The 13,801-nt window shown below is 42.5% G+C and overlaps 2 protein-coding genes across 11 annotated transcripts in view; one reads left to right on the top strand and one right to left on the bottom strand.

The window, feature by feature from the left end:
- Nucleotides 1-7,748, top strand: part of dnah7 (dynein, axonemal, heavy chain 7) — an 89,979-nt gene extending 82,231 nt beyond the window's left edge. The window contains exons 58-61 of the mRNA XM_076264426.1: nucleotides 2,327-2,479; nucleotides 3,722-3,899; nucleotides 4,745-4,848; nucleotides 7,542-7,748. Coding sequence (XP_076120541.1) covers nucleotides 2,327-2,479; nucleotides 3,722-3,899; nucleotides 4,745-4,848; nucleotides 7,542-7,748 — 642 coding nt within the window. The remainder of the gene's footprint in view (nucleotides 1-2,326; nucleotides 2,480-3,721; nucleotides 3,900-4,744; nucleotides 4,849-7,541) is intronic.
- Nucleotides 7,749-8,973: 1,225 nt separating this feature from the next.
- Nucleotides 8,974-13,801, bottom strand: part of slc39a10 (solute carrier family 39 member 10) — a 29,909-nt gene continuing 25,081 nt past the window's right edge. For all 10 annotated transcript variants that reach the window (XM_076264436.1, XM_076264433.1, XM_076264435.1 and 7 more), the window contains 2 exons: nucleotides 13,430-13,620; nucleotides 8,974-11,620 (listed from right to left, as the gene is read on the bottom strand). In XM_076264436.1, coding sequence (XP_076120551.1) covers nucleotides 11,468-11,620; nucleotides 13,430-13,620 — 344 coding nt within the window. In that variant the 3' untranslated portion in view covers nucleotides 8,974-11,467. The remainder of the gene's footprint in view (nucleotides 11,621-13,429; nucleotides 13,621-13,801) is intronic.

A 13,801-nucleotide genomic window follows, 5' to 3' on the forward strand; every position in this document is an offset into this window, starting at 1 on the left:
TACATGCACTGCAGGTCCACCCAGTGGATCTTATTAGTTTTAGCACATGAGAGGAAAGAATGTTTGATGGACTTGTGGGATTGGCTCTTTACCCAAACAATAACTTTCCTCTGAAGTTCCACAGAGGAGGTGTTCACACCCTTAAAACACATGTTCTTAGTCTGACCAGCCCCTCAGTAAAATACTTTCCAGATACAGCGTAAGAGCCTGGAACTAGCCACCTTAATTAACACCTGCAGTGATTGGCTCTAGGCGTAGCTGCAGGTCAATTCATGTATTTAGTTGTGAACTACTTTGAGAAACTTGGGCTAATATCCATGTGTTAATGGGTCATTGACAAATAAGGCTTTTAAAAATGTGTTTTCAAAATAATCTTTAAAAATGGACAGAATGCATTTTTTTAAATTGGAAGACTGTGTTTAAACAAGTCTTAATGGCTGCGCAACATTTACAAGGTTTTTAATATATTTTTAGACTGCAATTTCACGACCCAACCAAAAGTAAAAAAAAAAAAACACACTTGTTTTTATTTTGTTTGTTTGTTTTGGTAAGTATACCTGAGAGTGTCTACAGTGCTTAACAAATTATTATCATGAATTTGACCTTGATATTAAAAGTAACTTATGAATGCTTTATTGTAGAGGGCAGGTATATAGGTTTTCCAACATCCAACTTTACATTTACCTTTACAAATGTAAAAAGTATATAGTTTAATAGAACAATTAGTTACAACACATTTTTCAACTATTTCTTCACTTTAATCTTGGTTTAAATTAGTATTTTACCTGGTTGCACCACCTGACGATGTGGTTGCGCCACATGACTTTTGCTATTAATTTCAAATTATACAGGCATCTTCTTGGACACATATGTAACCTTTTGACGTTGCTTACAAGTTCATTCATTTAATGTCAGAATACAATAAAGAGTTTTATATTAAAATAACTTTTCTTAGTTTTACATTGGTTGTACCACCTAACCTATAAACTGTACAAGTCCAACTATGAAGAGAAAGTAGCTATTTTGTTATCAATATTTGAGAGAGATTTGCAAACTTTCCACTCATCACTTGGGGTCCTCTCAATAAGGCAATATCCTGTTTACTCTTGTTAATATCATGTTTACACAGTTTTTTTTTTTTAATTTTCCAAACAATGTAAGAGCTATTAAACTAGTAAACTATTATTTGAAAAGTCTTCAACATGAAATGATGCCCCCATATTTATTTTTTATTTCCTTACCTTTTAAATTCTATATTTGATTCTATATTTTACTTTTATATTTAAATTCTAATTTTTTATATTGAAACGACAAAACATAAAATGTGTATAATTTTTTTGATAAACAGAAAATATGTTAAAATGATACAGGTTTTATAGAATAAAGGATGCTTGTTATGATTCATTTAAAATTATTTTAAACCAAAGTAATGGACTCGGACACAGAAATCATTGACCCTTATATGTGTGATGTAAGATTCAGGAAGGGAGGGTGGGTAAATGGTGGTGGTGCTCTCTGCCAAAAATATCTCAACAACTTTCCCTACCTGTACTCGATCACAGCCCCACATCATTCTCAAGAGGTGAACTGCTCAATTTGCTGCAAGACCACTGAGAAAGTAGCTGTCGTTAAAAATAATAATAAAAAATAAATAAATAAATAAAAAGTTTTAAAATAAGTGTACCCGGTTGGGGCCGAGCAGAACAATGTGTGCGGTGCTTAAAGCCACACGCCCCCCGCTGGGCCTCTACCTCCTGCTGCTGCGCTCAGCTCAGCTCAGCTGGACGCGGCTGACTGACAGGCCCAATCCCGCCCGGCTCCAGCACCCCTCCATTAGCAGTCTCGGGGCTGGGGACTGCCTGCTGGGCCGTGATCAGAGAGGGGCGGCTTTGCCTCTTCTCTGCCCCCCTCCCAAACCCCCAGAACCCAACCGAGCACCCTAATCCCCTAATCTGGTGTGAATTAACACCAGAGGGCACCTGGTCTTTCTTATTCCTTTCTTTCTTTCTTTCTTTCTTTCCTTCTATCGTTCTCTCTCCCTCTCTCTGATCTGTAGCCCCGGGGGGAGAAAAAGAAGGTGTCTCCCACTAATCTCTCCCCATCTTCCTCCTCTTCTTTTCTACTCCTTAAGCATCATGACTTGCGTTGGAGGCTCCGCTACCCACGGCCCACTCATAAGCGCTCGCTCTCAAAAGACTAAAGGAGAGTGATAAACAAAGGGAATGCACACCTCACTAGAGTATATGAAATATGGCAAGGTATTTTTGTAGGTCCTTGGGCTTACTTATAGTGTATGTGTGTGCGTGTTTGTGTGTGTGTGTTGTAGGGCTTGGTGGTGATGTCGGCCGAGCTGGAGGAGGTGGTGAATAGCATCCTGAAGGGTAGAATCCCAGGGATGTGGATGAAGAAGTCTTACCCCAGCCTTAAACCCTTGGGAGGCTACGTCAACGACTTCTTGGACAGACTCAAATTTTTGAAGGTAAGCTCTCGGTGTACCTGCAGTAAAAAAAGAGGTGGTAGTTAAAACTTTTTGGACAATACCTATGGTGTCAGTGTGTGTGTGTGTGATCATGAGCAGGTGTCCAAGCAACAGGTTTTAGAGTAATTTAATTAATTTCTAATTCATATCAGCTTAAATTCACCTAAACTGCTGCGTTGATGCGTGATGAGGCACATCTTACATCTGAGATTCTTTAATTAAGGATATGAGACCCTTTTCCATGGCTAAAGAAAGGCCCTGTATGGACACTAGTATTCCATGGGAAACAGATATCGTGACAGACTGACCATTAGAATGTCAAAGACCATTTCAATGTGACTCCAGTCCTCACGTGGCTGGACAGTGTTTCTCACTCCCAGTCAGTATTGGACCCTGACTGGGCTCCTGACCAGACAGTAACCCCCTTACAGTGCGCCCGTGAATCATGGGAACTCACATGCCCAGCCATCTCACCTACTGCTATTCAACATGTGATCCACTCCACTTCACTACAGTGTCTCTAATCCCATCAGATATTCTCCAGACTGTATCACATGCTCCCAAAGACATCTAGTCTTTTTATTACTTTTATTACTTTTTTACTACTTTTGCTTTTGCTTTTTTGCTGACTAATTATCCTTTATTTTTAAATGATTTTACCTTGTGTGCGTTTTCTTTTTATTATGATCTTTACCTTTTGAACTATTCTTTGACTATATTGCCCTTCTATGCTTTTATTTGTTATTACTGTTTGCTTTTGTTTATGTAAAGCACATTGAATGACCTCTGTGTATGAAATGCGCTGTATAAAAAAACTTGGCTTGACTTGACTTGACTTGACTTGACTTGACTACAGTAGAAGGGGGTGTGTCATCTCTACATCACTTTTACCAAGGAGTCAGTGTTTCATTAAACATGTTTACACTTTACTGTTGTTACTTTTGTTGGATTCTCTGGTCGTTGCGTTGTGCTTCAGTTCTAATGTCTGTATGGAAGATGGTCAATGAAGCTTGACGGCTGGATCGGGTGAGATGGTAAAACAATGAATAATGGTAAAACTGTAAAACTGCGCAGAGTCTAACAGTTGTGGTTGTTAGCCTTCCTATGTAGTATTCATCATCAGTATGAACAGCTATGCTACTAATCCACACACACACACACACTCTCTCTCACACACACACACTCTCTCACACACATGGCTTCCACCTGCATGTGAGCATGTTGGCCTTGTGTTTTGGGCAGGACTGGTACGATCACGGCACGCCGGCAGTGTTCTGGATGTCGGGCTTCTTCTTTACCCAAGCCTTCCTGACGGGCGGTCAGCAGAACTACGCCCGAAAACACACCATCCCCATCGACCTCCTGGGCTTCGAATACGAGGTCATGGACGACAAAGAGTACAAGAAGCCTCCAGAGGATGGTGAGAGACGAGAGGGGGGAGAGAAAGACAGAGAGAGATTATGTGATGTACACACAGACAGGACACAGAGCAGCAGACAGGACACAGAGCAGCAGACAGGACACAGAGCAGCAGACAGGACACAGAGCAGCAGACAGGACACAGAGCAGCAGACAGGACACAGAGCAGCAGACAGGACACAGATCAAGCAATTCATGTAGTACAAAGAAGCAGAGGCACTAGGGAAATAAAGAACTGAGTGTGTGATGTAGAGAGGGAGAGAAATAGAGGGGAAGGAGAAGAGAGAGAGCGAAAGAGCAAAAAAAGGCACAGAGAGAGGGATGGAGCGGGAACGCTAGGAGAGGAGAGAAATATAGGCATGTGTGCATCAACCCCTGACCGTGCCCCCAGACAATCAATCAGGCGCTGGCCTTGGAGGAGGGCTCTGGAGCAGAGTCCCGCTTGCCCCTCATCAGCCACTGATGAGCTGCTGGCAGGCAGGGGGCGGTGTGTGAGGGAGGATTGTGCATTTGTGTGTGTGTGTGTGTGTGTCTATCTCTCTGTCTCTCCCTCTGTGGGTGTGTGCTTGTGACAGGGAAGAGGAGAAGAGAAGAACAGTTGATGGGTAGTTGGATGGCTGAATGAGAGGGTACATGAGAGCATATGAATGAATAGAGTCGGGAAATATGAAAACTGCACGACAAGTGGTTTGTGTGTGTGTGTGTGTGGAGACTATTTAATGTGTGTGTGTGTGTGTGTGTGTGTGTGGAGACTATCTAACGTGTGTGTGTGTGTGTGGAGACTATCTAATGTGTGTGTGTGTGTGTGTGTGCTTATGCCTGTGTGACATCTTACATCTCTCTCAGGTGTCTACATTCGGGGACTGTATCTGGATGGGGCTCGCTGGGACCGTAAGACGAAGCTCTTGGCAGAGTCCTACCCTAAAGTGCTTCATGACACCATGCCTGTGGTTAGTACACACACACACACACACACAAACACATTCACACAAACAAATGAATCAAAGCCCATGACCATCTAAAGGAAAACCAAACAAAAACATTTGAATGATTAATACGGAACGCATGACATGCACTTCCCTCCAACAAATGAGTGTTTGACACAGTTGCACAACAGCATGTCTGTGCAGGCTTGGGCAACCATATTCTCCCAAAAAAAACACTCACGGATTGCAGTGGAACAAGATGACTATCACTGTGGCCTGTACAGTCTCTGTTCCCCACAGAAGTTGTTACTGAGATACAACCGATTGTTGCATAGTAGCCTGTCTCTGTGGATTATATTAATGGTGTTGCATGGAGTTACATGCAAGTGGCTGTCTAAAAACACGGCCTGTCATCAGCCTTGCACCTTTGTTATGGGGGAAAACGCGGGCTCTGAAGTGGCATGTGGTCTCGCTCTGGGAGTGAGGAGAGTGAAGCTCAGGCCGATGGCTCAGCCCTTTCAAAATAACAAAAATTTCATTTCGGCGAACATGATGTGTGAAGTCGTGGGCGTGGGCGTGACCGTGATGGGACTTCAGCAGAAACAGAGCCCACTTCCTCAACCACCCAGCGCAATGGGGTTTGTGGTGGACGGCTTATGCAAGTAGGAGATTGCGCTTTACAGACATCTCATCTTTATTGAAACGCCTCTCCAAGTTTACAGACAATTAGCAATTTCTCTGTGCTTATCAATCAAGAGTTAAAATAAACTAAAATAAACAGAGAGACTAACCATGATATCCGGGAATTTACAGGAAGATATCTCAAATTCTTCATTGTTCTCTGTCTTACTGGTTCCCGTCAGAGAACAGTCCCATCTGGCTTGTCCTGTTCCCGGGGTGTGAATCCACTCTGGATTTCCACTCTCACCTGCACCACAGGTTTCACTCCACACCTTCCTGAGGTTCCAGACAGCATGCGGGAGGGGGGGAAACAGCCGATTTCCCTCAAAATCTTGGTGTCTTTGACAAACCTGTTCCTTTTCATCTGTGCACAATGCCTGAAATACCTCCCCCAGAGGCAATCCATGCAACACCACACACACACACACACACACTGATAAGCACATAGATGATCCACACCAGAGACTGGTCACGTGGAAGGCTTTCCCTGTTCAAAGTGTTGTCTCAAGGCCTTTTGGATTTCTCCCTGTCTTGGCTTTGCAGCACAAACATTTTTTTTTTTCTTCGACGACAATGAGGAGAGAAAACAGTTGTTGTTTTTGTGCCTCATCTCCTCCGGTTTATCAGAACCTTCTAATTACTGTTTCTTGTGCTGCATGAATTGTGCATTAGATACCATGTGTAGTGAGATATTGAAATAGATTGCCTTTGGCAGATTCATATGAAAGTCGCAGACAAAATATAACTGATTGCTTCAGCTCTAGACCCCAGTCTTACAGTGCATGCAAGGACTATGAATTATGCAGAATCCATCTTTAATATTCTGACATTTCAGAGCGACTTATTACCAAAATCCATTTTTTGACAAGAGCAGAACTTAATTAAAATTGTGTTTATTATTTTGCGAGAAGAACATAACACAACTTTGAAATGCAAATTCCTTGCCAGGCTCGCGGTTATTACATTTGAGCAGGATGCGACACGTCTCGCGCTGAAACTCTGCAGCTATTGATCTAAACTGGGAAATCAAGTGTAATGAAAGTGTGTGTGTGTGTGTGTGTGTGTGTGTGTGTGTGTGTGTGTGTGTGTGTGTGTGTGTGTGTGTGTGCGTGTGTGTCAGACTCACACACGTAATGGCCCTTGAGGGGTTTGGCCTTGGTGCCATGTGGTCAGGTCTCTCGGTCATCATTCCTGAATTAACCCTGTTTTCATCCTCCTGCATCTTCTCCTTTTTTATATTCCCTTCTGTCTCTACTGTCAGCACTTCTCAATCCTCTCAATGTCCTCTAGTTCACCCTCTCTTGGGAACTTTAAACCAGACCTGTTTCTGTAAAGACAAATCATTGTATAGGCTCAGGAAAACTTCAGATAACCATTGTCTAACAGCTTAATACTCAATTCACAAAAGCTAGTGTTAACTTTACCATGCAAAAGAAGACGTTGTATTTAGACATGATACAGAAATGCCATAGTCTGGGCATGAGCTCAAGATAAAGTGGAAAACAGCCCTGTGGTTAGACCAGTCAGAATTTGTCATTCTTTTTGGAAATCATGGAGTCCTCTGGGCTAAAGAGGAGAGGTCCTATCCAACTTGTTGTAGTGCTTAGTTCAAAACCCAGCATCTATGATGGTGTGGAGGTGCATTAGTGCCTACAGCATGGACATCCTAGACATCTGGCAAGGCATAATAAATTCTAAATGATGTATTTTGAGCAACATATACTGTCATCCAGACAATGTATTTTTTCAGGGAAAATCTTGAATATTTCAGGAAAACAATGTCAAAATTGATCCTACACATATTTAAACAGTATGGCTCCATAGAAGAAGAGTCCAGGTGCTAAAATGGCCAGTCTGCAGTCCAGACCTGTCAAACTGGGTGCGTCATGGAATGACAAACATGATTAAGAAAACCCCAGACGGTTGAGCAGCTGAAATATATCGGGGAAGAATGAGACATTTTATTCTCAAAAATCTAGCAACTGGTCTCAGTTCCTAAACCTATTAACCCCACTCTTCCCCTCACGCACCTTCAGATCTGGCTCAAGCCTGTGAAGAAGACGGAGATCTCCGAGCGCATGAGCTACCTGGCACCCGTCTACAAGACCAGCGAGCGGCGGGGCACGCTCTCCACCACCGGACACTCCACCAACTACGTCATCGCCATGACGCTCAACACCAACGTGCCCATCGAGCACTGGGTCTGCCGTGGGGTCGCGCTGCTGTGCCAACTCAACTCCTAGAGGGGGCGCCCCCGCACCCACGTGCTAACCCCAGCCACTTTATTAAAATGTACCTATTTTTGTCTGCTGCTGGAGGTCTGCTTACCATAGGGCTGAGTATCTCTTAGCTGAGGCGTTTACTTGAAAGCGTACAAATGGAAAAAATAAATATATTTATTAGGTTACGTTTTGTCTCTCTTAAGTCAAGCATTTGTGAGCAGCAGCAAAGCATTGCTAATGTTTGATGTGATAGAATACATACTGGAGTAAGCAGTTTATTCCCTATCATGTTAGTGAATCATTCCTTAAGTCTCGTGGTTGTAAGTGGAAAGAACACATGCTCCGGTTTAACTTGCATATTTGCACTTTCCATATACTGAAGGTCCAGGTTTCACGGATGTCATACTGCCTGAGGCAGTGTGTGGTGTGTGGACCGGGACCCACACATCTAGGAACCCAGTTAGCCAAATATAAAAAACAGTATTCATATGCAGAAGACTGGCTTTAAAGATAGCTCAACTCCTTAACCGTTCCATTAAGACTTGTGAATATGAATGGGAAGTAATATTCATCATGTTGTGAAAGTTGAACATAATAACAAGACACGAGTTGCTTATTGCAAATCTTTATTTGCTCTTCTTTATGGGGAGATGCACAATCAGCAAGTATGGTGAATGCAGTAAATACATGTACACACCCAGGCTTGTAAACGCTTTACAAACGTAAACTGAGACCAGACAGTGAGGGACTTCTTTTATCTTTTTTTTCCATCGTCTGTAAAGGGGTGAGGTAGTCTTTGGGAGCAAAGCAACTCAAAAAGGTTGTCCTGGCAACGTTTAACGATTTAAGCTATATCCACTGCGATAACAATTCCAATTGGTTGCTTTAGCGCTTAAATGTGCAAGTGTTCATAGGTTGCATTGCCTGGATTTATATGCTTTGAAAAACACACTTATCAATAGGTGGGACTGACCTGTGCTTGTTGCACAAAGTGCAAATTCAAAAAACAGGCATTCTTAGTAAAGGGGACATTGAGAATATGGGTTTCCTTATTTTCACTGGTGCCATTCTTTTCATTGGTAGGATATTCGGGGTGGAGGTGCTTATTACATATTTGAAGATACTCAATGTCAGACTTGATCAAGAACAAAACTCAACACCACTGGCCCCCAAAGCATACCTCAGAGACTTTACATCCATTTCAAATAAATTACAAATGACACACAAAAAATGTAATAGACAAAAGTGTTCCAAAGACACAGTGTTTATTTTATTTCCTCTTCATTTAATAAACAGAAATAAAAAACACAGCCAAAAAAAAAAAAAACATTTTGTTCGATCCATTTAAACTCATGCCTCACATGCATGATTTTGATCCAATCAAGTATATCAGCGAATGTGATCCACGATGATTCACAGCCAAGACTAGGACACAATGGATGTCACACAGTGACAGGATCAATGGAGATCGCACACATATGGTGCTCTTGCGTGCTACGGCCACAAAGCACATGAGCAGCGAAGACAGCCAGTGGAATGTTTTGAAAGCAGCCACTTTTTTGAGCGCACAATTTCAACCCCCATGAACTTGTTTTCATTTGGCACAGTCAAGGTGGTGTCTATCACAAATACCCATAGAAATAAGGGGGAAAAAATGACAACTAGAAAATGACAAATAGTTTCATGGTAACAAAAAAAATGTTCATTGTCTAGGGCATAATTTCAAACAGATACTCCATGGTTTGATTAAGAAAACAATGTGAATGAATCACTACAAGTGCAAATTAGGCTAGTAAAATCAAAAAAACTACACAACATATACACAATGATAGGAAGGTCCAGCCACGCACAAAGGCTTAAGATTGTCAACATATAAATTTAGATCAATTTCACATTGAGACATGGTCTTGAATTTAGTAAGCTCTAGCATTGTCTGCTGATTAACACAATGAACAAAAAGTAACATTTCAAAATGGCAGTTAACATTGATTGATTTCCGAAAACAATGTAAGTCCATAATTTATTGACTCTAACATGGACAGTAACAAGGAGTCAGTGGATGCAGTCACAATTAAAATCCAGTGTGCTACTAACTGTGGTCATTAATTAAGATCCACATTTCAAGTCCCCAATTTTTTTCTCCGAATGTGAACAATATGCATCACTGTGCTTTTAGAAGTCAATGCAAAAAGCAAAAGGAACTATGAAAATGACACATCAATGTTACCTTTCATGTTCAATGGTCAAAACCTTTCCTTGAAATTATATCTTGTATCCTTCATGCACGCAGTGACTACTTGGCTCCCACGGCTAGAGGTAAAGACTATGTTTCTTTTTTAGATTATGCCTTTCAAAGGTGGCTCTGAGCATTACTGATATGATCGACTAAACTACTGTCTGCCGGTCTCTTGAGAGCCTCTATCACAGTGCTATTCATCTACACTTTAACTCCAAAAAACCAAGACCAAAAAAAAAAGCCTTGTCATGTGCCGTCGATATTGCCTTGTTTGTTTACTTCCTTGCAAGCCTTTGTTGCTGTTGGGGACTTGGATACAACCAAATAAACAAAGCAGTTGATGGGTAAAAAAAGAAAACATCTTTTCTTGTCATTACATTATTACTGAACATGTATGTCGAGATGCTAACCTCTCCTAAACATACTTTCACATTATGATATCTAAAAAAAAACCAAGTTAGTCGTGCCATCACTGGCTGTACTTAAGACTTAACTGTACTAAGCTACACTACACTGTGTAGACTGAAACCTGCTGCCATTTCCAAAAGCCTTGGTCACCAGTGGGTTCTAACGCGCATTTGGATTGCCTCGACTGGATGAGCTGCCCAGTAATCTGTGCTTGGCACAAGAATGGAAGGACAATAGAGAACATCGCACAATGAGACACACCATGGCTAATCACAAAAATGGCCTATGACAACGACACTGCACTATACACACACACACACACACACACACACAGACAACTGACGATACAGATGGTGGCGGGTAGCTGCTGAGAAGACAAAGACTGCAGGTAATGAGGCTGGCAAAGGGCTCTCTGGCCATGATGAGCTGCCTCTGTGGGGGAAATCATCCTCTGCCAGTCTGAGTGACATTGCACCGTCAACTCAAACCCGTCCCTCTCGGCTTAGCAATGGGGGAAATTTGAGAGTCGTAAGTGGTAGCAAGGGGCTGACTGATAAGAAATCACCTATGCCAACTTTAACGACTTTTTCTTAGATGCAGACGTTATAACGAGCAGAAGAATGTTTCCCTCGGTCAGAGGAGCAGCTGCCATGGGCTAGAGTAACTCTACTAGCAGTGGTGGAGGCACTGGTTAGTGCACATATGGGTGACCTTATGAAATCTGCCTCACGACTCGAGTCACAACGCATGCGCCAACTGTTTGTCAGGAAGGGTGGGGGGTAGAGGTCTGAGACAGACACAGCAAGATTGCGGTAGGGGGGGTTAGCAAAATAAATAGATAGGTAAACTGTAAATGTCCTCATAGTCAGTTACTGCAAGAGCCTCCACAGACGCAGTTTTCAACTGAGACATGATGGGTGTGAATAAGAGCTGTTTGTACCATGCTTGCAGAACAGAAACTCCGCACTTTGAAGCCACTTGAAGGTGAAGCCCATGTACTTTAAGCTTTGTGCCCCCCCCCCCCCCTCAACCTATCTCCCCATCCTACCCGAAACCCACCCACTCTACTATACCCACTAGCTACGATCCCCACTATCTAGAGGTCAAAATCGAACTTGATGCGATCCTCAAAGATAGCGATGAGCAGCATGAGGGTGAACCCAGTGAGCAGGCCCAGGTTCTGCAGAAGGAAGTGGCCCAGCTGGCAGCGCTTGTGCTCCTCGCTGTCCCCGTGGAGCATCTCCGGCAGCTGCAACACAAGACCACAGGACAGGCCAGTTAGATGGGTCAACATCGACAACCTTCTGTCGTGATATAGAAAGTCTATATGGGGTACTGACAATCTGGACAAAAAAAGCATGTTTTTCAGCCACCTGAGGTAGCTATGCAAGACCACAGGACAGGCCGGTTAAAGGGAAACCAGGCAACGCTTTCGTGTTAATTACTCATCTTCGTAAGTCGGTATATGGTTAAATGACTTATTACAGGGCGAATGAAGACTCTCTTGCCCGCCCCTACTGCCTGTAGGAAGAATATCCCGCTTGCAAGTTCAGTGTATCGTACCCGCCGACCAAAGCAGGATCAGTTTACATCCTGCATACAGCACAGAGGCAGGCTAACGAAACTCTAGCGATTGTTGCAAACGTGTGTATAATGGCAGAGCCAGTGAAGAAGCAGCGAAAACCCTTGACGGAAGATGCAAAGAAAAGGAAAAGAGCTTCAGACCGAGCGAGGGGGAGTTTCGTAGAGAAAAAAGCATCAAGCTTGCCTGTTTTAACAAGCAGATATCACTATGAAACTTCCCCAGTTGATTACTTACATTAATATGAGAAAAAAATGTATTACGAGTTTTCTGTAATTTAATGTTTACATATGCAAATTAGGCATTATCTAATTAAATATGCGCTAATTTGCATACATTTTAAGGCACAAAACCTGAGCATTGTATACAGCCAGGTTCAAAATTATGTTTTCATTGTGTTCCGATATTAGATGTGGAAAATTTACAGAGGGAGCCCTTAAAAAAATGTTTGCCATGTTTTTAGGCATAAAATGTCATGTAAGTCAGGCTAGGAATAATATATAAACCAACCCCTCTGTAAAAATCTTCTACATATAGTTAGGCATAAGTCTAGAAAGTTTGGTGTATGTAAGTGCTTCTGAAGTGGAGTTTTCGTGCGCAGAGTGTGAGCGGAAACTCATTTTGAGAAAACAGCCTTGAAAGACAGCCAATGAGATTCCGTTCTCAGCCTAGACTCGCCTTTGAACTTTCGCAATTGGTTGCTGATACAAAGGAAGTGTCCATACATGGAGCACATAGCGTGATACAGGAAAAACAGAGCTTTCCAACGGTACTACACATGATATGTTTTGTATCACGGTCGCGGGAGTGCATGGAAGGTTGGAATGTTAACTTTTGCTGAATTTAGGAGAAATATACAGGCGTGAGTAGACACAATATAATGAAATAAACACCTAAATGTGTAAATCGGACTTTTTTGTTGTAGTAGTGTGATAGAATACATGCAAAGGTAACATACTAGCTCAAAATCTCGAAATGTTTTCACCTGCCGTGTCTCGCCTTAACATCAACAACTCATCAGATAATTTACCAGCTATCACTTGTTGTAAGTATGTAAGTAGATATGTAAGTTTTCACATAATATAATATTGTTTGCAAGTATGGCAAAACATTTGAGTGTTGATGACAAAACCTTTAAGGCTCAGGCCAATTATGGGTTAACATCAACAACTCATCAAATCTTCTCTCATGCTATAGAAATTCTACATTATGATTGAATTACAGTGTAAAAAGACCTTGGAATCATGAGCTACTGACATGTGAACAGAAGAGTTACTGGCAACATGTTTTTCAGCCTCTTGAAGCAGCTATGTAAGTTTTCACATTAAAATACTGTTTGCAAGTATGAAAGAAACATTTGTGCGAGATGACAAAACCTCTCAGGGTTCAATTTCTTCAAATAACTCTACATATATTCACCCATATTGCCCTCAGCCTATGACTCGTGCGGAAACAGCCTCTGGCCTCTAAACTCACCATGTCCACCAAGGCCACGTAGAGGAACATGCCAGCGGTGACGGCGAAGATCCAGCTGGTGACGTTGTGCGTGTACTGACCGACGGCCGTGCCGATCAGCATGCCCACGTAGGCCATGAGGGCCGAGAGGACGTTGTACACCAGGGCCTGTTTCACGGACATGCCCGCTTTCAGCAGCACCGCAAAGTCGCCTGCAACAAACAGTAGCCAAACGGTTAGCCGACTGCCAATAAAACAGACAAAAGAGCAAATTCAAAAGTGTGCTTCAGCCTCGACTCTTCGTCTCTTTCTGTTCCCCAACCCCCCTTCCTTGTTAATGATGAGGGCACGTTGTTGGGTTGCCGCCTCATCCATCACTCGGAGGGTGCGGGC

This window comes from Alosa pseudoharengus, unplaced genomic scaffold (genome assembly GCF_046254945.1).
Source record: "Alosa pseudoharengus isolate Yale_2024_CS ecotype anadromous, Long Island Sound unplaced genomic scaffold, YU_APseudo_1.1 YU_APseudo_1.1_scf_3, whole genome shotgun sequence".
NCBI lineage: Eukaryota > Metazoa > Chordata > Actinopteri > Clupeiformes > Clupeidae > Alosa > Alosa pseudoharengus.